We start from the raw sequence: 25,365 nt of genomic DNA, 5'->3' as shown, positions 1-25,365 counted from the left end.
GAAATGTTATTTTTACAAAGAGAAACAGGAGCTTGAAACTTTTTTCTTTGGTTTTCGATCGCAATCTTAGGCTATTTTCAGTGAAGGAAATGTACTTAGAAAGAACCGATTCGACGACTGTTTCATAATGTTTAGATCGAATTGTTTGCTTAGGAATTCGAGGACAAAAAGAAATGTTTGGATAATCAGTATTTGGATTCTAGTTACGAAATCAAAACCTATCATAGGCGGGGGACATCAACTCATTGAAATTTAAATTTTGTGGTTTCGTAAACTTAAAAAATAATAATTTAAGCGACGATTTTATTTAACCATGTTCATTGAAAAAGAGTCTAAGATAAAATAATTAAAGTGTTTTTAAAAAAATTTTAAATAATATTTTTTTTTTGTTTTAGATTTGTTTTTAATTTATTAAATGTTACCGAATTTAAAAAGAAGAATGGTGATTGGTCAAGTTTACGGATAACTAAAAACTCTTAATTCGGAAATTGTATCGCATATTATCAGTTAATCAGTTTGAGAGTTATTTGTAGTTTAGTTAGTAGACAAGTGCCATGAAACAAATCTTTTACCGTTTTTTTGTGATTTCTTTGGTAAGTTAAATTTTATTTTAGAAATTGTATTTCTATTTTTTTTCGTTGGAAATGCCAACTTTACGACCAAAACATAAAGATAAAGAAACAGTTGTAACTTTAGCTTTAATAATATTTTTGAATTTGGGTATATTGTTAATTATATTTTCTTGATAATTATCTTACTAATTTGAATTACATCATAAAAGTACAACAAGTTTATGATTAAAACCAAATTTAAACTCCCAAGACACAAATAAACGTAATTTCTAAAAAAAAATCGATTTTAAAATTACATTTTTGAAGTTATTTACGCTTGTATGGGAACTAATTTAGTAGCATCGGCTAATATAGAAATTAAAAAAGTATTATACATTTTAAAATCTAGTGAATTTTTAAAAATTATTTTTAGTTTTCCTGTTTTGTTTTTGTAAATGGAGAATCGATACAAGAAGTAGAAGATAGAAGTAAGTAAACTATTAAAAAATATTTACAAAAACTAAAACGTTTTAACCTTATTTTAAACTAATCTATTTTACTAATAAAAACACAACCTGATCTTTAATTTTTAAATTGTAAAATTTATTTAAAGTGCTTTTTAACACATTTTATGTTATAAAATTTAATATTCTAACCCCAGTTTAAAATACTCGATAATAAATTAAAAACTAATTTAAGATTTTTGTTTTCAATTTTGTTTATAACTTAAGTTTAAAAATTTAAGGCGTTTTGTAATTTTTTTGAAAGCACTTTTTAACAACTTTTTAAACATTGCAACTTTAATATACACATTTCAATTTAAGATACTTAGTAAAAATTTAAAAACAAAAATAAGATTTTTTTTATTACGTTTATATAGCTTAAGTTTAAAAGTTTTTTAATTGTCTAAACAACCTTACATTTAAGCAGTTAAAACACTTATAATACTGTTGTTTAACTTAAAACTTAATCACTTTATTACCCCTTATAACCCGTTAAGTTCTCGAAAATCAACTATTTGCTTAAAATTACTTTAAAAAACTTAAACTAGGGGCTTTCGTATGTTAAGAAAACTTAAAACCTAGCCTCTTAAGTGGGTCCTTTTCATTAGTGTGACGTCAGAATGGCCAGCATTGTTACGCAACAACATGTTTACTCGTTTAAAATATATCGAACCACATTTTGGGACAAAATACAAAAATAAAAAACCATATTTAAAAATAAAATTTAAATTATTGAAGTTTTAAATAAAATAAAAAATTTTATTACCCTATTACAGCACACTTAGATCTTAACATTGCTTCAAATGTGAGATTTTATGTGTTTTTATATTTTTTTTAGTCTAAAGTTTTTTTTTAATCTATTTTCTACTTTTTGCTCTAACAATATTTTTTTAATATTTTTATTACAGTTGCTTTAAATTTTATCGTGGTTCGCGGGATGAAAATGGGTAAGTTACAACTTCTGTTTTACGTAAAACAAAAATTACAGAAAAAAAAGAAAAAAAATTTTTGAATCTAAAATTCAGAAAAAGTTATCTAAAAAAAACAAGTTTACTATTTAACGGTAATTTAAAAAAACTTAACAAAAGGGGAAAAAACAAATTTGTAGAAAAAATACTTAAAAAAATTACAGATAATTTTATTTTAATTTTTTCCAGATGAATATAACTTCTGGTGGGCCCCAATCTCTTTATCAGAATGTCTCGACAATTGCTTAAAAGATCAAAACTTTGTTTGTCGGAGTTTTAGTTACAGTGCCGAAGTCGAAGCCTGCTCCACCTACGAAAAGGCGCGGGACACAGCGCCCCCTACCTTCTATAACCCCCCGGGAACTTTCGTCGATGACCCCTATGGGATATATCATTGGGATTATTACGAAAAGAAGTCGTTAAAATATAGGAAATTTGAAGAGCAGGTACATAGTGTTAAAAGTTAATTAATATTAATTAAAATTAAGTAAATCAGTTGATTAAAAAAAATTTGTATAACTTTGAATTTATTTGATTTTCTTTTACAAAAACTTTTTTTTATTAATTTAAGTTAAAAAAATAATAATTTGATATAGAAATGCCAGAAAAAGTTAAAAAAACTATTTAAAAAAATTTGAAAAATATTGTTTTTTTTTACTTTGCATAATTTAAAGCTTGCCCTGAATAATTTTTTCTTAATAAACATTTTTGCAATCACACCAAAATTATGTCGTCACAATCACATCAAATTATGACGTCACAACAGGTGGATCGCTTAAAAAACCTAACCGAGATAAGCATCGGAGAGGCCGGGACAGTTTTAAACTGGTTGGCGGACACAATCAACCCAAATCCCGGCGAAGAAAGTTCGGAAAACGACGATGAAAAAAGTGTCTCAGTTTTGCCGAGCGAACTCGAAATCGCAGCTCAGTCGTTATTGGTAAAAAATTATATTCAATTTCGATAAGTTTTAAATTCTACTAAATTGTATAAATTTTTAAGTTTAAACTCTGTTATGATTTATTTGTAAGGAAGATTAGTTAACAATATACATGTACCATTAACATACCTACAAAAAAAAAATATAAACTGCAGTTTTTGGTGCGTAGGTAAATTGTTATGAGCAACTATTAGTTAAAAGTGGTGTTCATATTAAGACAATTAAAATTCCAATTGTAAGGCAGGATTTGGACTAGTTATATAAAATTACTTAAATAAAGTTTTAAAGCTAATATTGTATGCATTTTACTTGCGTTTCTATTGTTTAATTTAAGCATTTAAAAATGTGCATAGAGTTATTTTATTTTTTACGTTTACGGTGTCATAAAATAAATTATACCAAATTTAACAGCTCGTAATGAAGCTCAATCCGGTTTTAAACGCGCCGCTAGATGGCGTAGAAGACTTCACGGGAATTGCAGCAAACGTAAGCAGCGTTTTAATCAATCCGAGTTATACAGAAGCTTGGAAAGTAACGCAGAGGGTAAGCTTTAACGTTAAACAAAATGGCTGTGACTTTAAACTTCGGTCTATTTAGTCTAGGGGTCGAATCTAAGCAAAGATACAGGTAGCGTGGTGTAATGAATAGAACATCTGAATTTAATACATAAGGTCCCGGGTTCAATTCCCACTGCTTACAAGATGTATTGCTCTTAATTAAGGCGTTATAAACGATGAAAACTCCTGCTGAGCCAACACTTAATCAGCAGCTAAATTATTGGGTGATGATATTCCATAATATTCCATACTACAAAAGGCAACTCGATACTGAGTTGGAGTAACTAATATTACTCTATGTTTAGGCCGTTGAGTCGACTTTTAAACATCCAGAATAAATAAGTTTAAAAAAGGGCAAAAAATATTAGTTTACATTTGATCAAAATTATATCATACCAAATTTTTTTTTTTCAAAACACAACTCATAAGTTTATTAGGCTTTATTAATATATGTGAAAAACACTGTACATAAAACACACACCAATGACCAATAATAAAAAGATTATAACTCTATTAAATTGAGGAGACATGTACATTGGAGAAACACATTGGGCAAGATGGGCAAATATTTATGGAAATAATAATTCAACAAAAAGTCGAAAAAATATGAACCGTTTTTGTATAATTGAAAAAAAACACAGAAATTTAAAATTGAAATAGTGTAATTCAAATTGTGAAATAGCGTTTACAAATATTTAAAATAAACATTTTATTATTTTAGGTTGTTATTATTTTAAATTTTTAAATATCATGTAACCTTAGTATTTTTAAACGAAAAAGGTCTAATTTAAAATAAATTTAACGCACAATTTTTACAATAAACTAAAAACATAAAATGTCAAAATATTAAAAATCTAAATTATTTACAAAACAATAAAATATAATTTATATTACATGCTGGTTAACGTGTCCTAAATTTTAAAAAAAATGTTGAAAAAATTTAAATTTTTGAAACTTTAATGCGAAATGGTTTTGGTTTAATTGTTAAACCCATTTCTGTTGGCCAGGGGACCACAGGTTCGATCCCCGGCACGGCTTGTTCAATTAAGATATTTCTAACTACAGTTGAAATGTACATAAAAAGTAATTGTTTTGATAATTTTTCGCCCAAACAACGACGTTTTCCGAACCCCCAACTTATTAAGTTAGTAACAACTTCGTTACGAATTTTATATTGACTATTTTCCGGGTCAATTTGTAAAAACCGCTCTGGGTTAAATTCCTCGGGGTTTTTCCAAACCGTGGGGTCCATATGGGCCTAAAAAAAACAAAAAACGTAAAAATTCTGTAGTTGGAACATTTAAAATTTTACACCCAAAAATAAAAATCCAAAAAACACCCAAAAATAAAAATTATAAATAAAAAAATAAAAAATAAGTATTGTTACTTAAATGAAATACACTACAATAACAAAGTTGACTGACAAGAACTACTAAATAATCTAGACAAATACTAAACAATCAAATAACAAAAGTTAAAACAAACAAAGATAAGACCTACCTCATAGCAGTTGAACAATACAGTTATTCCTTTTGGAATTAAATAATCGTTGATCAAAATTGGTGACGTAGTCGCATGAGCAATTAACAACGGCACCAAGGAGGTATGACGTAGTACCTCGTAAATCCAGGCTTGAGTGTAGGGACAATCGCGGTGATGTAACATGAACGAAGACTCCTCGTTCGTGGCCATCACGCGGGTGACTTCCTCGCGTAACTGTAACACAAAATGGCGGTAAAGAGCAACGTGAGTAGGTCAAAAATTACGGGTAAAATTAGTTTTTTTACAGAAAACTAGACTTTGCAAATTAAAAACACCTTTTTGGGAAGTTTTTCTAGCAAGTTAAAAATACTTAGGCTAAGATTGAATAGTGTTCTAACCTTTTTCTGCGAGTCCTGATATACGGCAAGATAGAGAAAAGACCATTGCATAAAAGTGTACATCGTATCATAACCAGCTCCGAATATATCTCCAGCGGTAAAGGCAATTCTCTGTCGTAACTCAAGCTCTTCTTTTGAAATATTACAATCAAAATCGGTAAGCAAAGGATTGGTCTTAATAATTTCACTCCCAAAATGTTTCTGTTTGTTGTGAACTGTGTGTCCATTAGCATAAGCATGGCCATTAGTGTGAGTATGTCCATTTGAAATGCCGTTACCATTGGATAGCCCGTTAGATATTCCATTAGAAATTCCGTTACCGTTTGATAATGAGACTTTATGAGGTAGATTGTTGTTGGGGTATATTTTAGCAGCTTTGTTGCTTTCTAAGTTAAGGCAATCTGCTATATCTCGCATAACATTAGGGTTGTAAGTATCCCAATGAGATTTCAACAAAGTTGAGACGAAGTTCCAATACGCTTTCGTGTACACAGAAAGATCCTATGTAAAAAAACGCAAGATTTTATTATTTAAATTACAATTTGAATAAGCTAGGTTATTTTTATACTTATATATTAGCAATGTAACTATAATTTTTTTATAAAACTGATACTAATAACCCAACCCATATTACTTTAACGTAAGTCGTTCTTAGTCTAATACAACACACCTTTATATTTAAATTAAACCAACCGGAACTCTATACACATTTCTTTTTAAAGACAGTCAAACGTAATCATTCAATTATTACAAAATCTATTTTCTACACGAATGAATTTATACCCATAAAATCAAATAAAAATTATAATAGCGTCTTAAGCTATTATTCGCTACCGCAGTTCACTATAATGTTATGATTAGGGCTTGTTATTGTATAAGACCTAATACCAAAATAAACAAACGCACGTTATATGGCCTTCCCAAAATAGGTACTTTCTTCAGAAATGGCCAGAAGTCCACGGGTTGTGAAGCTCCCATTGCTTTGTCGAAGTGTTGATTTATTGAAAGGAATCTTTTGAAAATGGGCTCTCCTGCTTTGAAAGTTTTTCCAAAGCAAACCGAGCAGATGGAGTTTGTGACATTGACAAGCACAGATTGTCTCGAGTTGACTATCCCGTCCTAAAAAATATTAATTAAGGTTAAAAATAATTGAATTCTAATGCTTTGTTTTTATAGTTTTAAATTCTACTTTATTTTTTTATATAGTAGTAGTCGTTTTGTCCAGTTTTATGTGCAAAAAATATCTAAAATGGCTTTAAAATATTTTTCACAGACGACTGCCTATTTATAATCTAATGACCCTAAAAAATCTATAATATTTAAACAAAAGCTTTTGCGCAAAAGAATTTTAAAATTTTAATAAGATTTCTATGGATTTATAAAACCAGGTTATTACGATCGAAAAATCTTTAAAGACTTGAAAAGCTGTAAAACTTTTAAAGTACTTATATATTTGAGGCCTTTCCGCGCGAATTAACAATAGAAATGCGTAACCGACGACTTCCCCGTGATTTTAGACAAAGAAAGCTTGTGATAAATATAATAATTTTGTTTCGTAATCTAATGCTGTTATAAAGGTCAGATTCAAGCAAGTGCATTATATTTTCAGACACACGAAAAATTCAAATTTTTTTCGTACGACACAATTAAATGTCACGTTATATAAATATATGCAAACACTGGTTTGTTAAGTTTACTTTTTTCACCTTATCGGCGCCGTTTATTAGGTCCTCCATCAGTTGATGCACATGCATCGACGCTGCTTTTTCGACAACCGGTCTGTCTTTGCCTTCTGTAAAAGTGCGAAAAGCACTCCGCGCGCTATCCTTCTGTTTTTGCCAGGTTGCACTAAAATACATACAATTAGTGATAACAAATAACGGATAATTAAACTCAAAGCATAAACAGAAACAAAGGTTAGCAAATACAGTGTTTATGGTTACACCAAAGCAAGTAGAATAGACTGAAAATTGCATTAACATTCCGTTACAGCAGATGTCTTAACGCAAAACAAAAACGTTCTGGTGAATATTTATTTATATTTATTCATGTAAAAACGAATATTATAAAATATAGGCTATAAGTCATGACTAGTCAGAATGATATTCCATTAATAAGGTATGTCAAACATGTGGTTTAATCTAACAAGAACATGTAAGGCAAAGTCCTATGTATGTTAGTAAACACTTATTGACCTGTAGTTTGAGAAGGTAAGGCTGTAACCTTCGCACATTATCTTGAACGTCTCTTTCGCTGGTCTGCCCGCGAATGCAACGGATTGCCGCATTCCAGTTCTTCTGCAAAATTTCAAATGAACTCGTTAGTCGGGGTCAACATTCCGTAGATATTTAAAGCAAGGTGATTTATTATTCGTTAGTCATTATGGGGTAGTCCCGCAGCATGTTTAAATATAACTAACACTTAATACATTAGCGTTAAGTTATGTAGCACTCAGTCAGTCAAAACAATTAAGTTACGGCAAAGTTTTTTTTAGAGCAAAGTACAAAAAATCGGTACAGTATTATTACACATAAAAACAATTAATAAATCTTTGTACATCAAAGAAAAAATGGTTTTAATTGATGTATTACATCTTTAAATGCGCAAAAACAGTATTAAAAAAAATTCTTTACATATGTTAACTTATTTAAAAACACTTGACAATACTTCAAAGTTTTTAACCTACTTTATAGCATCGTATCCTGTAATAACAAGCGTATCATCCCATCCCATTTTAACTCGATAAAAAGGCCCATATTTTCTGGACCATTTGGTCAAAACTGTATGTGGTGATTCCATTAACGATAAAATGTTACCCAATATTGGATAGCTGGGTGGCATGGGCAAATCGTAGAATGATTTAACTGGTACTTTTATTCCATCTCCTAAATCAAATCAAAAGTTAATAAGTTCATATAAAAAGATTGTAAATTTAACACAAAAATATTTCAAGTTAAAAATATGCATTGAACAAATAATGTTAGTATTAAAAATGCCAGGGGCTTTACAATTTCATCCATTTTGCTACTTTTAAATATGCTACTAAAGCGTAACTACACCAACTAGTTTAGCTTGAGAATACTTAACCATTATATAAGAAATCGTGGCCAATTATATCAGGTGTTTTACATCCAATTTAAACCTAATTATAACATGTTAACAAGATTTCTTGTGATTATAGTAAATACAAAGCAAACGCACGCAAAATAAATTGGGATTTTCTCTTGTTAATCCACCATAGGATAAGCCCAAAAATACACGTCCACATCACCAGATAAAAAGTAGGATTGCAAAAAAGATATTTTGCGTCGTCGAAAGTAAATTCCATGATTTTTGTTTATTTTTATTTGTTAACAAAACGGCCTCACATTTCTACCTACTACCTGTATAAAAAGTAATATCGATTATTATTCCTATAAGGTATAAAACATACAAGATTATAACGGTCTTGAAATGATATCTTTAAATCTTGGAAACCATTGCACTTTAGAAAAAACCTAAAATAAATAGACTGCAGCTGAATACAAACAAATAAAGCTGCTGCCTAAATCTGTTACTAAACGGTCGCGTGCACCTCTCTACTATTTGTATTGAAAATAGCAAGCAGTGAACTCGACAAGTTTAGAGTTTACTAAAGATTTTATGAGCCTGCTGCCTCTGTCAATAAGTTACTATAGCTCATTGGTACACTTCACGAATTCGGCAGCACGCGATCTAGCTTAGCTAAACTCGCCATGTTGTTTGTCTTTTGATATCGTCATTTTAAATTCGTGACAGCGCATTTCATTCATAAAGCTACTGGTTCCGTGTGCAAAAGCATCGACTATTTTACTTAATTTACAAGCCTCGAAAAACGCACAAATTCTAACCTATAAATAAAGGTTAAACGTAAATACTGCAATTTAAATCACGCCAAAGTCTGAAATGTGCGGCTTTTACCTAACAAAAAGCACTTCTACTATATTTAGTTAAACTATTAAATTCCGGAAAATTCTTGGGCCCAAATGTAACTGTCAGCTACATTATTGTACTTGAAAAACGCGTAAAATTGGCTGAAAACAGCAGCATAAACTTAAAATAATAAAATATCTAACTTATCTAGAATCTGGTAAGTACCTCAATTTTCGCTGCATCTTGTTTTGCAACGACTTAAAAACGAACAAGAATGTCGTTCATAACTTTATAATTTAATCGAGCCGTCCCTCTCTTTTTCGCAGTCGGCAGTCGACTGATACGATCAGCCTTCTTATATCAAAATATCCACTTAAACTGCGGTGAGTTCACTCTATGCGTGTTTACTGGGCCATGGCTTTCCCGATTTAAAAGTTAACTGAGACCTAAGCGCAGTTCTCCGTTCAAACTAGTCGGCCGGTTACGGTCAACAGAATGGTCACGCGCCGCTGCCAGTCAGTAATGCTCTCTTTCCAAGAGACGATTTCCGTTCCTGTCACGTGATCAGATAATAAGCGGGGCCCGCGCACTAAGAGTTCAACGAGTTTGTTGGTAGGTTTAAGTTCATCCCGTCACGGGATTTCAAAACCGATATTTTATTAAATAATCAGCGATTTTAGCGCACACGTGTCTCTTGAGACTTTGATATGCGTAATGCGTTACTGAATATACGTTTGCACGATTAAGGGCTTAGGATAAGAACCGCAGGTAAACATATTTCACAGCTACTTCGCTGTATAAACCCAAGGTAGTCTTTACAGGTTATCGCGCCGGCTAAGAATAGTTTTGAAGGGCACGTAGGTGTTTAAGTCGTGATAACTTCGCTAAAGCAAAAGAAAACCCGCAAAATTTTGACATTGAATTTTTTCTCCTATTCATAAATTTTTCAATAAAACCTGACTTCGGCCTTTTAGTAGTACTTTTAATACTTTGAACTGTAACAGTTTTTTGTTACATCGGTCGAATTCCGCATTTGTTTGCACGTATAATCTTTACTGTTAAGTAAATTTGAACAGGCTCATGTGATGTTTTAGAGTATATCTGTATAAGGCAGAGTGTAGCGAGCACACGCGATATCTGTCTGGTTGTCTCCGCAACTTGCAATTACAGGCGCGAACCTTAAACCTATCCATTACATGTCGTGTTCACCCCTTAACGCTCCGTTACCAGGAAAAAGATCACGTGACAAACGAACCGAAAGTTGGACTTGCAACCCTCACCTAGAAAATTCTAAGTTTTTTTGTGGCCCGGTCACGTGACAAACGCACCGGTTACCACTCGTTTTTTTTCCGCGGAAAGAATTTGCTGACGTAGAAGGCATCGGCGTGACTCGTTTTCCGAACTTTAATGGTGGCACGCGATAACATAAATCTTAGACTTAGTTTAATTACCGCCGCCATAACTGTCGCACTTTATCACTACCAGTCGAGAATTAAGAATACTAAAATCATCTTTTTTTTGATCGACCATAGATTTTAAATCATACAAATTTAAAAGCTAATATTACTGCCATTGACTTGATTACTTAAATGATAAAAATATGAGAACTTTAAACCGGTGAAAAATCAAAACAAACCGGTTGTAACTAGTACCAACTCCAAGTCCAGAAGGGCAAGTTTGCTTTACTTTTAACACTCCAAAAGTTGAAAAAGGGGGATTTGTGCGATTTTATTTTAGTATGACCTTTATTCAGTTCACGGTCTGCCATCTAGCATTTCCCTTACATAACATAACCATTATGTTAACCTATCATTAAACCCGGTCGCTGTTTGTAAGTGCCTTACGCGTTTTGCCACTATAAATTACACTTTACTTATGTAAAGAAAGAGAATAGGTTGGAAGTTATTGTATGCGAACAAACGCGGGGAACGGGGTGTGGCGATTTTTCTTTATGACTCCCTGTCTAACCTTACTTAGTCAAATATTTTTATACTGTTTAGAAGGGTCACGTGACTATTTTACGGAGTGCTTTGATTTATAGTTCGCGCGACTTATAGCGAAATGTCACAAAGATGGAAACTAATTAAGTTAAGTTAAAAGAAAACTCTAACCGAAGGTAATAATAAAGCGCTATGCATGTCTGTCACATTTAAATGCCTACACTGTTTAAATATCAATTTTAAATAGCTTTCAGCAGTGAAATCACATAACAAAAATGTAAAATACTTTTTTATTCTTTTTAATTTATAAAAATTGAAGTCAGAATAAACCAAAACTTAAACTAGATGACAGATTGTTATAGTTGATAAACGACACAACGACTAAATTATAAGTTGCTCTGCAATTTGCCTTTATCAGATCGCATAAACTTATTTTCAATGCGGTTGGAGCAAATAAGGGAAACTGACTAAGCCGAAATTATTCTTAAACCTAACTGAACAAAGGACAATGCGGTTATCACTGCATGTGTATGAATTTTTTCATTCTTTGTAACCTTGTGAAGTGTTAGAACTTAAAACTACTGACCTCTGTCTATTTAGGGAGCCTTACGTCATTGAAATATATCTTGCATGCGTAATGTTATTTTTAAAACTTGACATTTAAAGGTGACTGTTATAGACTAAAAATCTACTTTTGCCCTTTTATGTCGGGTATGATATAATTGACAAATGTTAATACTAAAAATATCAAATTTTAAAAAAAGAGATTTTTGTTTTTTTAATTTAAAAAAAAATTAGAATCTTCCATGACTTTGCGACGACTAAATTACTTAAGTGCAGTTTATTTTCACTAACATTGCTACATCTTTACTGCATTAAATTTCTCTTTAAATTTAATCACCCTTAAACCTTTGCTTAATGCAGAAATTTAATTTACAAGCCAACGCTTTCCGTTCGCACCCTTTACCGGACGGAAATCGCGAAATCGTGTAGATTTACACATATAACATACAGAGTTTCGTTGCTATAGGGTTTAATAACATATCGTACCGTATATGCGCTGTTATATATATACCTCTCAATTTTCCTGTTTCCTTTTTTTAATGTAACTCAATCGAAGGATGTAATAGTAAATCAATCGAGATTCAAAATTATTTGATGCCTTTATATTATATCTAGTATGAACTTTTGACTTATTTACGTAAGTGCTTCGTTTGAAATATAAACTTTTAGCCTCATGGTTGCCTGTCATCTGCTGATGGCTTATTGCTTTTAAGTGTTTGTTTGTCCGTTTTGCTACATTAACAATTTAAAATCCAATTTTAAAAACTGTTTAAAAATTGTAAAAATTCGCTTTTTTATTAATACATGCTCGCGTGATGCTGATAATTAACGGTGTAATTATCGAAATTAATTTTTTTTGAAATTACAAATTTAATTTCATAAAAAATTAATTTCGGAATTTTTGGCTGCTTAAATGGTATATAGTCACGCTATACTAAAGTCCGATAAAAAAACTTTAAAAAAATTTAAATTTAAATTTAAAAAATAAAACTTTTAAAACGTAACTGAATTGCCTGAATATTTTTTGTGATATTTTACAACAGCCTTACTAATCTTTCCTAACAAAATTAAGATTGAACTGAATTATAAATAATTAAAATTGTCGCTCGACGTTTTTTAACAAAGTCTCAAAATTTTGTAAAACTTGAATTTTCAATTTTCAATGAAATTACGATCGGGTTTATATCGGGCAGAAATATAATTATACGTTTCTTCGCATCATGTTCGTTTTAATTGTGGTATTTATATGACGTCATAATCCGGAACGAACTAAACATGAACTTGCGAAAACCACGTGACCCTGAAACGCGAACCCAAAAAAAGGGTCAACAAAAATCTGTTTTTAAAAATGCATTTTTTTCGAAATTAAAAAAATAAAATGGCATTTTTTGAATTTTATTTTTTTGTTTCAAGATCGTTCAAATTAGTTCAGCAATTCACACCCAGCTTAAGTTGTTGGGCTTAACACATTAACAAGAAATTTGCAAGAAAATTCCCGTATATAAACTGGCTTATATATAAACACCAAGGTCGACTTTATAGTAGCCGAGATTTGGCAAAAATCCGATCACGTTTTTACGCAAAAACGTCATAATCAACTATTATTAACGTCACTGTTTAACCAAACGTTATTTTGACAACGTTTCTGCGTTTCTAAAAAAAAATTTAAAAAAAAATTTAAATTTTTTTTTAATTTTAAAATTTTCCAAATTAGGATACCAATAATTATAATCAGACAAACCCTATTTTTACTTCTAATTAGAGCCCAGCCTCCTCGGGCGTGGCAGATATCGTGACGTCAGCGGAAGTGTTGTGTAATGACGTCAGCAGGCGATTGTTTACGTCACCGAATGCAACAAAGACAATTACAACTGAAGGAACGTCAGTCGGTAATTAGAATTTTAATTCCAAATATTTTAAAATTAATTAATTTTTTTTAATAGGAAAAAGAGTTAGAATTTGTAGCAATCATGAAATGTTATTTTCTAATTTTAATTTAAACTTCTGTATTTTAAATGTTATGTTCTACAGTTACCTTTTCCAGTTAAAGCTTCAAATTTAATTGCAACTACTTGGTTGGCATTTAAATCGCAATATTGACGTTTGAAACATTTATTAAAATCACATTCAAGGAAAACATGACAAGCAGATTTTAGCTTATATAATTTTTTTAAAAGTCATTTTAAATTTATTTTATTTAAAATCATAAATATTTTTGTTTAGCTTTTTGGATGAACGTCATCGAAACAGACACAAGCGAGTCACCAGACCGAGCACGTGGTCGTGACGCGGAAAGTTCTTACAATTTCCAGCAAAGCTCCTCCGAGTCTTCTGAAAGCTACAGCAGTGAGCACAAAACAGGGGAAGCACCGGGGGCGGAGGGGAACAGCGGGGAGGGGAGTAATTGGGGGGGGTCGGAGGAGGTTTACAGCTTCCCGGAGCACTCAGCGCAACAATCCACCACCCGGGAACCGAACAATGGTTACTCAACCTGTAAGTTTTAAAATCAGATTTTAATTAAATTTGAAAATTTTTTTTAACTTAAAATAAGGTTAAGGAAGTTTGTAAGCTTTAGGTGTAACTTTAAGCCACTTAATATCTTACAATCTAACTAAATTACCCTGCTAAGCGAACACTGTGTAACTGTTATACCAATTAACATAAATTTAAGCCTATGTTAATAGGTATTTTTATAACTATAAGGCTGTTTTTATAATACAACGAGTGCCTATGTTAACTTTTTTTGGTAATTTTAGTCTCGACACAGCAGACAGAAAAGGCTGATTTTCTTCAGGATTGGATTTCGTTGCCCAAAAAAGCGCTTGGAAGCAAGTCCGTCGTGGTTAATGTTAGGTACAAGGATATCAATAAAGCAATGCCAACCAGAAAAGAGGATGACGGGTAAAATAAAAAAAATTTAAAACAATTTAAAAAAAAAATTATTTTCAAAAAAGGTAATTTTTTTTATTTAAAATGGTCACCGAAAAAGCCAATATTATTAGCTGTTATTTGTATGTAAAAAAAAAGATTTAAAAAGATTTTATCCATTTTTATTATCTTATTTAAAGTGGTCACCTCTAAAAAGCAAGTGATGTCATCATTTAAAAATTCTTGAAAATTCTCCTAATACTTTATTTTTAAAGTTGTGACAAAGATTAAATCTGTAAACCACGAAAAAAACTTTTTTTTTCATACTTTAATACCGGCTCGCCTCTCTTGCAAGGTCTATTAAAATATTACGAGTGTTTAATTAGTTTATCCGCACGCAATGTTCAGCGTGTCACGCGAGGTAGCGTGTGAGTTCGACCGGGCCCGACCGTGATTAACCGACCTCATACTAATATTTATCACCATCTGATTTTATTTCCGAATTCTGTAACTATTTTAACGTTTAAGAGATATGAAATATTGATTTAGGCCAACGACTCGAGCTTCACACGCACATGGAAACGAAGTCAACCACATGTTACAACATTGTTTTTAATTACACTGTTATTAATTCTTAAAGTGTGCAATTAAATATTTTATTTTTATTAATATTGTTAAAAATATTTGGCAACTCTTTTGTTATTTTTTTGCAATGCGCTTGTGGTCGATTTGTAATTCAGCTTAAGAATTATGAGTCACACGATTCGAATTATTAATCATAATGTTATGATATTAAATCAAAAATATTTACAACATGCCGGAAAAATTAGTCAACAGCTCAAAAAAACACTCCAAAAACAAAACGCGATTTAATATCCTTAAAAATCAAGTTTCGATTTAAAATTTCAGTTTGTTAGGAACATAAAAAGGTCATTGAAAAAATGTGTCATGTTGTTGGAACAATATTGTTTCAACAAGGGTTATTAAAAAAACTTGAAACTAATTGAAACTTCTGTTGGTTTAGTGACCTGCCCAGACAAGCAAAAATCAGGTCAAGCACCGTTAACAGCGCGGTGATAACGACAAGTGTGTTCCCCAGGCCACCTGTCGGTGTGTTTCAAACCCATCCGGTTGTTATAGTATTCAAACATGAACGTCCTGCACGCGGGAATATTACTGGCGTGGAGGAACCCACTGCACGCCAAGAGAACGCCACGACAAGTGCGCCAACGGCGGATAAAAGCACGCCGAGGATAACTAGCGAGGAAAATTTACATTGTGTATATTGGGAAGCCGGTGATGAAAGGTAAACTGATATTTTTTGTTAAATAACTTGAAATATTTTAATCACTTTGATATAGAACCCTTACTATTTAAAAATGATTAAAAACTCTGCTATAAACATTACCGTAGTCTAATATAAAGCCATTTATATGTGATCAAACGTACATATGTCAAAATTTAAGTAAGGAGATATTGTTCTGTTATTGCAGAATCAAGTTACATGTTGCAATATTTGGTCAATACCAAACTACGCGATTTTTGGTTAAGATCTAGAATAAGAGATAAGACTTCGCGTGACAACTTTATAAATAGCTCGAAAAATTTACCAGCACGAATAATATTATTTTCGTAATTTTGAGAACTTTAAATCGAAAATTGAGTGTTTAACATTTTTAACAACTGAAATAACATCGACTTAGTATAAATATATTGCGGCGTTTATGGAATTTCCGAAATTAAGTCAAAGTATGTGAAAATAAGCTTAAATTTATTTTCAAATTAACGATAACCGGACTTGAAAATGAAATAAATTCTGACATTTTTGGGCGTGTAAAAATAAGCAGAAACCAAAACTTAAAGCATTTTAAATTGGCTTAATCGTAAACACTTGCATGTGATAATCTCTGGCAATGCGACATGTTTTGCGACTAATCAAGTTACAACGAGTAAGATAAGGAGAGTCGCGTGCGAATCAAGTTATGATGGCCACAAAAATATGTAATTCTGAGATTAAAAATCGGATTTGGTTTTACTGTCACGTCCGCTTATGGCTTAAGAATGGAGATACTTATAAGTCTTGCCCCGACCTTGTCACGACCTTGTCACGAGAGCACGTTTTATTTGGTCAAAGTTTACTCTGTCAAAAAAACCCTAATTTTCTACTTTTAATGTACAGTAATTAAGCAAACCAATTGCTTTTCAATTTATACTTAGTTAATGACGTCACGATGTATTTTAATGGCGTCATTATATTTATTTTCCAAAAACGAGTTTTTTATCTCGTTTTTTTTTACTTATTAAATGACTTTACGTTGCATATGACGTCATAATTAAATTACAGTGACGAAGGGGGCGGGGCTTGGTCGACACGAGGTTGCACGGTGGTGGATTCGAACCTGACACATACAACTTGTGAATGCGTTCATCTGACAAGTTTTGCAATCTTACTGCAGGTTATTTAGTTGTTTATTTTGCATTAAAAATTAAATGCTTTAAGTTTAAATTCATTGTGCTACTTCATTGTTTAACTTAAAGAACTGTAATATAAAACACACACATATATAAAAAGATTAACTTAAAAGAATTGTGGAAAACACTCTCCCAAGAAAAAAACTAAATCAACATAAACTTTAAAACTTAAAACTTGGACTTTAACCCGGTTTAAATCGAGTTGTTTAAAGTTCAAGAGTGTTTATCAGGCTTCTGTTTAAAGTTTTCATTTAAGAAAACGGAAATAAGTGAATAAATATTAACTGCTGCACTAATTAAAGTGTTCATTTAAAGCAATTAAAATACAGTTAAAGTATTTGTCATAATTTTTCAAAAAGGTATACAAAAAAATAAAACGAAATTGTAAAATGATTTTTTCTCAACACGACCTTTACAACAACCTAAATTTTTGAATATAAGTTTATTTTTAAACTTGAAAACCATTTTTTTATGTATAGATTGTGGATTATAATATAGATGACGAAATTTCGCTGATTCACCGACAAGCTTTGAGTATTATTTCAACTGTGGGTTGCATTCTGTCTCTGCTTGGTGTTGTAGTAATGTGCGCTGCATTTATTAAACTAAAGTAGGTTTAAATTATCAACTCACTAACTAGTTAAACATAACTTTAATGTACAAATATTTTTTGTGTTATTTAAACCAAAAAAAATCGGTTAAGTAGCATAAAAAAATACGAGAACAGAATGCTTGAATAAATTTTAGCGCACTAGCGCCAACATGCGACTTAAAAATATAGTGAATAATTAACTTTTTAAATCCGATTTTTAAAAAACAAAAGCCTATTACGTATTTTAGTGTAATCTTGTAATTATATTGTTACTTTAGATTCCATACTGAAAATATGAAGATCCATTTTAACCTTGGAGTAGCTGTAGGTTTTGCAGATTTGTTATTTTTGTTCGAAGCTTTGGCGGAAAGTTCAAAAAGTTGGTGTCTTGTGGTGACCATTTTACTCTACTACTTTAACATGACAGTGCTGGCATGGATGCTAATAGAAGGTAAGTGACGTCACAAGCACTTAGGCCAAATAAATTAACAAATATTTGGTTTAAGTTTCACCGATTTAAATATTTGTGGTTAACTTTACTTTTTTGTTTTAAATGTTTTTCTATGTCAAATAGCATTTTATTTGTATATTCATTTATCCTCGATGTGGGAAGGTCGACTGTACGACCTAAACATGAGGTAACATCAGTCATCCCAACCCACAGTTGCCCTTGGTAGTTTGGAATATTTTAGATTTAAATTGTCTGATAATCACGCTGCTGATTAAGTGCTGATTCAGCAGAGATTTATACCGTTTATGGCACCGCTTTTAATTGCTGAATATATATATTTTTTTTGTATATACCTTTATCCTCGATGTGGGAAAGTCGAATGCGCGACTTAAACATAGAGTAACATCAGTTACTCCGACCCAGTCTCGAGTTGCCTTTAGCAGTTTGGGATATTATATAGATTATAATTGCCCGATAATTATACTGCTGATTAAGTGCTGGCTCAGCAGGAGTTTATACCGTTTATAGCGCCTTACTCAAGGGCGCTACAGCATAAGATCAGTGGAGATTGAACCCACGACCTCATGTGTGGTGTAGCAAGTGTTCTTACCACTACACCACGCTGCCGGTTAAATATATATAAATTCAACGTTTAAAAAATAAGCTGTGTAAATTTTACATTTCAGTCTTGTCTTTTTTTGTTAAAACAATTTACTAAATTTCAGGAGTACATCTTTATTCCCAAGTCGTCGTTGTATTCGTATCAGCTCGTAGATGGTTCAAATATTACATAGTAGCAGGTTGGGGAATTCCCGTCGTCATTCTGGCCATTTCAATGGGCATTCTTAACGTAAAGTTGGGCACTAACGGAATGTGAGTACTAATACAAGTGTTAAGTAAAGTAATAAGAAAAACACTACAGTTCGGGTAAACAAAGTGCTTGGAAATTCAAAGAAATTCCATTCATAGACATCATATAATGCTCTATTTATTAGTGGGAAGGTCGACTTTACGATTTAAACATAGAGTAACACCAGTTACCCCAACCCAGTCTCAAGTTGACTTTGCCAGTTTGAGATATTAAAAATTTAAATTGCCAGCTAATTATAAGCTGCTGATTGAGTGTTGGCCTAACAGGAGTTTATACCGTTTATAGCGCCTTACCCAAGGACGCTACAGCATAAGAGCAGTGGGGATCGAACCCACGACCTTATGTGTGGTGTAGCAAGTGTTCTAACTACTACACCACGCTGCCAAAACTGCTGATTAATTTGAATAAAATAAATATTCGTTAGTATAAAACCGGTAGCAAAATCTTAAACAAACCCATAGTAAAATAGGACTTAATAACACAAAGCCTAAACCGTTTGAAATAGTATTAAAGACCTAACAAGTATCGTTAAGTTCCAAGAGGTGGCAACACTTGTGTTGATCGATGTTGTTTTTATTTTGTTTCTAAACTTAATCCCCACGATTTTCACAGGTCCTTAAAAAAGACGTAGTCATTTAACTTAAAGGATAAAGGATAAACTAAACAAACTTGGTCACCAGTTAAATACTCCATAATTTTTTTTTAAGTTTACATAATAAGATTTTTCGTATAAGTAAACCACTTGTTAAACGATAACTTAACTAATATCTAACCTAAAAATGTGGTTGACGTTTCAATTATGTAAAAAGTTAATATTTAAAAAAAAAATTAAGCTTCATGTATTGATTTTTTGGAAATTAATAAAGAAATATGAATAACTATTTTAACTGGACTTTGGTAGGCTCTTACCGGTCATGGCATCGAATTACAAGCCAAGAGGTTTTAAGTTCGAACCGCACCAATGCCACTATATACAACCTGAAGCCCGACGTTTACAGATGGCTTTAACACGTCACAACAACACAACCTTCTAATAAAAATCAAAAAACCTTTAAGTAATATCAAAAAAATGTTTTTTTGTAGTTGTTGGTTATCACCTCATGATAACTCGATTTGGGCGTTCGCTGCTCCTGCGTTGCTCGTGATACTCATCAATACCGTGATACTCATCACGGTCGTGAAAGTCATCGTCAACATCGAACCAGAGAAATCGAATCACGTGAAAGCATCGAAATTCAGGTAAGATTTTTTAGGATTTTACAAAAAAGGTAAATTTTTCGCATGTTTTTTTTTTAAGGTGGTCAAGGTAGGCAGATTTTAAAACATAATTTTAAAGCAAGTAGCCAAGCTCTTTACACTAAATTTAACATGTTATTATGTAAACAATTCACATTCAAATGATAAATAACTTTTCTTTTATAGAAATGCTGTTAAAGGAAGCATCTTTCTATTCCCCTTACTCGGAACCACGTGGCTGTTTGGGTTGTTATCATTAAGCGAGGAAACTTTAATGTTTCAGTATGTGTTTGCTACAGTTAACTCTCTGCAAGGATTCTTTTTATTCGTGTTTCACTGCTTGTGTAACTCAGAGGTAAGATTAACTTAGTGACGTCAATTAAAATAGGATAATGTTTATTGTTGACCTCAATAACGTTAAATGACAAATGGGGTAGTTTAGAATGGTATAGATGTTATATATATATATATGTGTTACTTTATGTTTAGGTTGGGAGTAATCAAACATAAAGTAACAGTTATCTCGACCAAGTCTCGAGTTGCCTTTGGCAGTTTGGGATATTATTGATCATAAATTTCCAATAATTGCTTATTAAGTGTTGGATTAGCAGGAGTTTATACCGTTTATAGCAAGCACTTTACTTAATGGGCTATAAACAGTATAAACTACAGCCGTGAAATTGAACACAGGACCTCATGTCGTTCAGCCAAGTGTTTTGACCACTACACCACGCTTGTTGGTTTTTCATTCAACTGTTAAAAACTCCTGCTAATACAAAAAGACAAACTTTTATTTTACATTGGACATAATACCCCTTTCTTTAAAACTATCTCATTCTTAGCCATAAATATATGTTAAATTTAAACTTTTAACTAGGTAAGAGAAGATGCTCGACGTCACAAATGGTTCGGGACCTCCTGGGGCTCTCCGGTCACGCCCCACAGCGGAATATTGGGGCTTAACGTGGCCAATGGACTCCGCCGGTTCCGCAACAGTATCAGCTTCGAAATGCCTTCTTCTAATTCGGACCATGACGTCACAGACGATGGACCAGCAAGGCAGAAGAGAATCGGAAAACTTCTTCATATTTTCCCACAGGTTTGCGGGTTTCAAGATTATAACAAACTAATACGCACATGACTTGGGCAATATAAGCATTCATGACAAAAAAATTCAGTTTATTATTATTTATTTTATATTTTTTCATTCTTGGTGTGCCAAGGGCGACTTCACGACTTAAACATAGAGTAACACTAGTTTTCCTTACCCAGTCTCGAGTTGCTTTTGGCAGTTTAGGATAGTATAGATTATGACTGCCGGAAAATTAAGCTGCTGATTAAGTGCAGGCCTAGCAAAAGTTTATACTGTTTATATCGTCTAACTCAGGGGCGCTACAGAATAAGCGCAGTGGGGATTGAACCCATGACCTTATGTAATGAAGCCAAGTGTTCTTATCACTACACGGCGCTGCCGCTTTAGTAATATGACATTCTTTACACTTAAATAATGCCTAAATAAGGTACAAGCAATCCTACTGAAAACATTATTTTTTTAGATTTTTAACACCGGCAGATTCCCAGCTACGATCAAAGAAGAATGCGACGAAGAAAACTACTCCGAAGTCCCGGGATCGATCCCCAGCTCCGCCTCGACAACCAGGCCAAGTTCCAGCGAATCTGGGGCTGCTAGGAGCATTAACTCACAATCAAATGTTCACATTGATGTGGGTAGGCACATTCCGTTGCCCGGTATGCCCGTTAAGAATGATCAGATTGTTACAAGTCTAAATATGGCATTACCAAAAGAAGCGCAGGTAATATTAATAAAGAAATTTTAATTTAATTTTTTTAAGTTAAAATATTCTTATTCTTGATGTAGTAAGGTCGACTTAACGAACTTAACATAGAGTAACATCAGTTACTCCGGCCCGGTCTCGAGTTTACTTTAGCAGTTTGGGATATTATAGATTATAATTGCCCGGTAATTAAGCTGCTGATTAAGTGCTGGCTCAGCAGAAGTTTGTACCGTTTATGGTGCCTTACTCAAGGGCGCTACAGAATCAGAGCAGTGGTGATTAAACCCACGACCTCATGTAGTGATGTCAAGTTATATGACCACTACACCACGCTGCCGGTAAATTCTAAACATTACTATTTTTTTTCTTTATCAAAAATGCATTTGGTAAGTAACTACCATAATAGTTAACTGCACCTTTATAAAAAAAAAAGTTGAAAAAAACGTAAACATTTTTGACCAAAAAACTTTTTGATTTTTGTTTAGATTGAACTTGATGTGCTTCTGGCTCAACGTATGGCGGTCACAAAAACCAAAGAAGAAAAGCAACAAGAACAAAAAGATCTGGACTTTCTAAAGGAAGACGAGGGGATAGGAAGAAGTTACGACTCTGGGCTAAACAGCATCGATAATGAGAGCATCTTAGACGAGGAAGATGCGGTTTGGATGGCACAGCAGGATTTACCTGGGGTACCAAAAGTAGAGAGTACGGAGGATACGAGAGAGGCGACGGACCAAAACGATGAAAAAGGCAAACAGACGACAGGGGTTTGAAAAGGTGTTTTATCGTAAAAACGAAGCCAGGTTTTTACATGTCAACTAAGCTTGTGATTTTTTTAAATAATTTTTGATTTATCATACTTTTTCCAAAATATAGAAGTATTAAAAACCGTTTTTTTTATTTGTTAAATTTTTCTAAACAAAGTCCTGCAAAATATATTTAGCGCAAAGGAAAATTTACATGGAAATTTTTTCTTGTTTTTGGGTTTAATTTGCCAAATTGTTTTTATTATATAAATTATTGTTTTTTGTAAAAGTAGATAATTTGTAAAACAAAATACGAAATTTTAAAAGTACTTTTAATAAGGAATTCAATGACTATTTTTCCCCTAAAATCTCCGATTTAATAACTGAATTTTAAGTTAATTAAACTTCACTTTAAAACTGTTTAAATATGCTTTTAATTTACTTGGCTTTCATACGTGAAAATTTTAGCTTGTGTTTATTAGTAGAAAACTGTAGAACTAGATTTTTGTAGATTTTAGTAAAAATTCTTGGGTATATAAATCTGTGAAATATATCTTCTTGTAAAATTTGTAAATTTCTGTTGTTGTTTTTTTTAATATATTAAGGTAAAAAAAAACAATTATAATTTATAAAACTTAAAACATAAATTCATCATTAAAGAACATTTAATACAAAATCAACATAAATATAAATTTTTAAAGAGAATTTGTATAAACAAAAAAACTTAAAATAACCAATTTTTTATTCAGTTTGCATACTTTTGCTTATCATGGGCCATTTGATAGGACTTGTAGCAATATCTTTATAAATAATTGTTGAATTTCTAACAGACTGTAATGGCGGTACGATTTGAGAATTACTATCATTATTTGGATCAACTTTTTGGTCCATTTCGGGGGGTTTAGGTGAATTAATTAGGTCTGGATTATTTACTAAATGGTCGGATAATAGAGCAGGTGTATTAGGTGAATAAGAAAAAGAATTATAATCAGGGGACAATATATCAAGGTTGGGTGAATAGGAAATTGGATTTGATTGAAAATCTGGTGACATCAACTTTTGATTTCTTAAAAATGATTTAACATAAATGTTATAAATCTCATAAAAACGTGTAAATATTTAAAAAAATTATGCATTTTACAAATTCCAAAAAAAATTACATTTAACTGAAAGCATGTTGTAGTAGCTGGAAAACTTGGTTTCACTACATGAGATCTTGGGTTCGATCCTCGCTATTTTCATTCTGTAGCACTCTTGAGTAAGGAGTGTAAAATGGTATAAACTATAATCGCTATAAACTCCTGCTAATCCAACACTTAATAAGCAATTATTATGCACTTTTAATCTATAATATCCTGAACTGCCAAAGGCAACTTAAGACTGGGTCTGGGTAACAAATGTTACTTTATGTTCAGGTTGTAAGGTTGTTGTTTCCACATTACTGGTGAATAAATATATAAAAAACATCACACATTTGACACAAAGTTATATTTAATTTATCTTAAAATATAAAGAACATTTTTATATACAAACTTACCTATAAGCATTTATTTTATTATCACTCAAAAATATAGATTCATCAGATACAGAAATATTATCAAAACCTGTAAAATATATATTTTAATTATTATGCCACATTTAATACATTTTAATAGACATTTATTAGGTAAGTAAAACTATACTTACATGAAATTGAAGATATTTGTTTATTTAAATATTTATTTTGCTCAAAATCAGAATAAGACAAAGGTAATGTTGGAAAAGTATTAAAATTATCAACATATAAGTCAAAATTTTCTTGGTTGGATATAAACTCATTTGCTTCAAAACCCTGCATTTTAAAATCTGAATTTAACAAGTTGACATCTGAGTGTAGTGGTCAGAACACTTGTTACACTACATGAGGTCCTGGGTTTGATCCCCAGTAATCTCCTGCTGTAGTGCCCTTAAGTAACGTGCTATAAACCGTATGAACTCCTGCTGAGCCAAAACTTAATCCGCAGATTAAATATTGAGCAAATATAATCAATAATATCCCAAACTGGCAAAGTAAACTCAAGACTGGGTCAGGGTAACCTATGTTACTTTATGTTTAGATTGTGAGTTCGACCTTCCCACATCAGGGATAAAAATATATATATACAAAAAAGTTGGTAAAAGCAATAGTGGGGCTTGTAAAAGACCCTTACTGAACTACCTTTACCCCAAGTTACCAATGTTTACAAAATTTTTTAAATAATACCTCATCATATAACGATGGTGAACAACGAAAATATTCCTCAAATTTATCTGCATTAAATGTTTCAAAAAGATTCTCCTCAGAATTCAATTTATTTATTTCTTTTTGAGTCTCATAAGTAGTCTATAAAAATTAATAAAAACGTTTTCTAGAAAATTGTGTATATATCCGGCAGCGTGGTCTAGTGGTAAGAACACTTGGTACACCACACATGAGGTCTTGGGTTTAATCCCCACTGCTCTCAGGCTGTAGCCTCCTTGAGTAAGGCGCTATAAACGGTATAAACTCCTGCTGAGCCAG

The 25,365-nt window shown here is 32.0% G+C and overlaps 2 protein-coding genes across 2 annotated transcripts; one reads left to right on the top strand and one right to left on the bottom strand.

The window, feature by feature from the left end:
- The first annotated feature begins 401 nt into the window (after nucleotides 1–401).
- LOC145742076 (uncharacterized) lies at nucleotides 402–23,340 on the top strand. Its single transcript, XM_082559830.1, has 19 exons — nucleotides 402–593; nucleotides 985–1,039; nucleotides 1,963–2,001; nucleotides 2,212–2,468; nucleotides 2,789–2,962; nucleotides 3,374–3,505; nucleotides 13,557–13,683; nucleotides 14,018–14,287; nucleotides 14,551–14,695; nucleotides 15,687–15,968; nucleotides 17,007–17,118; nucleotides 17,614–17,744; nucleotides 18,005–18,177; nucleotides 18,903–19,050; nucleotides 20,132–20,287; nucleotides 20,471–20,639; nucleotides 21,162–21,383; nucleotides 21,841–22,098; nucleotides 22,566–23,340. Exons 1-19 carry the CDS (start codon nucleotides 555–557, stop codon nucleotides 22,851–22,853), a joined length of 3,177 nt encoding a protein of 1,058 aa, XP_082415956.1. The 5' UTR covers nucleotides 402–554; the 3' UTR covers nucleotides 22,854–23,340.
- LOC145742653 (cytochrome P450 1A1-like) lies at nucleotides 3,963–8,775 on the bottom strand. The gene is made up of 8 exons (XM_082560433.1): nucleotides 8,601–8,775; nucleotides 8,086–8,284; nucleotides 7,595–7,696; nucleotides 7,106–7,247; nucleotides 6,306–6,518; nucleotides 5,400–5,900; nucleotides 5,020–5,235; nucleotides 3,963–4,777 (listed from the first exon to the last, which is right to left on the bottom strand). Exons 1-8 carry the CDS (start codon nucleotides 8,725–8,727, stop codon nucleotides 4,460–4,462), a joined length of 1,818 nt encoding a protein of 605 aa, XP_082416559.1. The 5' UTR covers nucleotides 8,728–8,775; the 3' UTR covers nucleotides 3,963–4,459.
- Nucleotides 23,341–25,365: the final 2,025 nt, after the last annotated feature.

The sequence above is a fragment of the Corella eumyota genome, chromosome 1 (genome assembly GCF_963082875.1).
Source record: "Corella eumyota chromosome 1, kaCorEumy4.1, whole genome shotgun sequence".
NCBI classification, from domain to species: domain Eukaryota; kingdom Metazoa; phylum Chordata; class Ascidiacea; order Phlebobranchia; family Corellidae; genus Corella; species Corella eumyota.
This window is presented reverse-complemented; position numbering and strand designations above follow the sequence as displayed.

Coding starts and splice junctions, on each gene's coding strand:
- LOC145742653 (XM_082560433.1), bottom strand. CDS start 8,727: ATGGAATTTACTTTCGACGACGCAAAATATCTTTTTTGCAATCCTACT. Junction 6,519..7,105: donor TAATAAACGGCGCCGATAAG/GTGAAAAAAGTA, acceptor AATATTTTTTAG/GACGGGATAGTCAACTCGAG. Junction 4,778..5,019: donor TATTGTTCAACTGCTATGAG/GTAGGTCTTATC, acceptor TGTTTTTTTTAG/GCCCATATGGACCCCACGGT.
- LOC145742076 (XM_082559830.1), top strand. CDS start 555: ATGAAACAAATCTTTTACCGTTTTTTTGTGATTTCTTTG. Junction 15,969..17,006: donor TGGGAAGCCGGTGATGAAAG/GTAAACTGATAT, acceptor ATTAAATTACAG/TGACGAAGGGGGCGGGGCTT. Junction 17,745..18,004: donor GCTGCATTTATTAAACTAAA/GTAGGTTTAAAT, acceptor TTGTTACTTTAG/ATTCCATACTGAAAATATGA.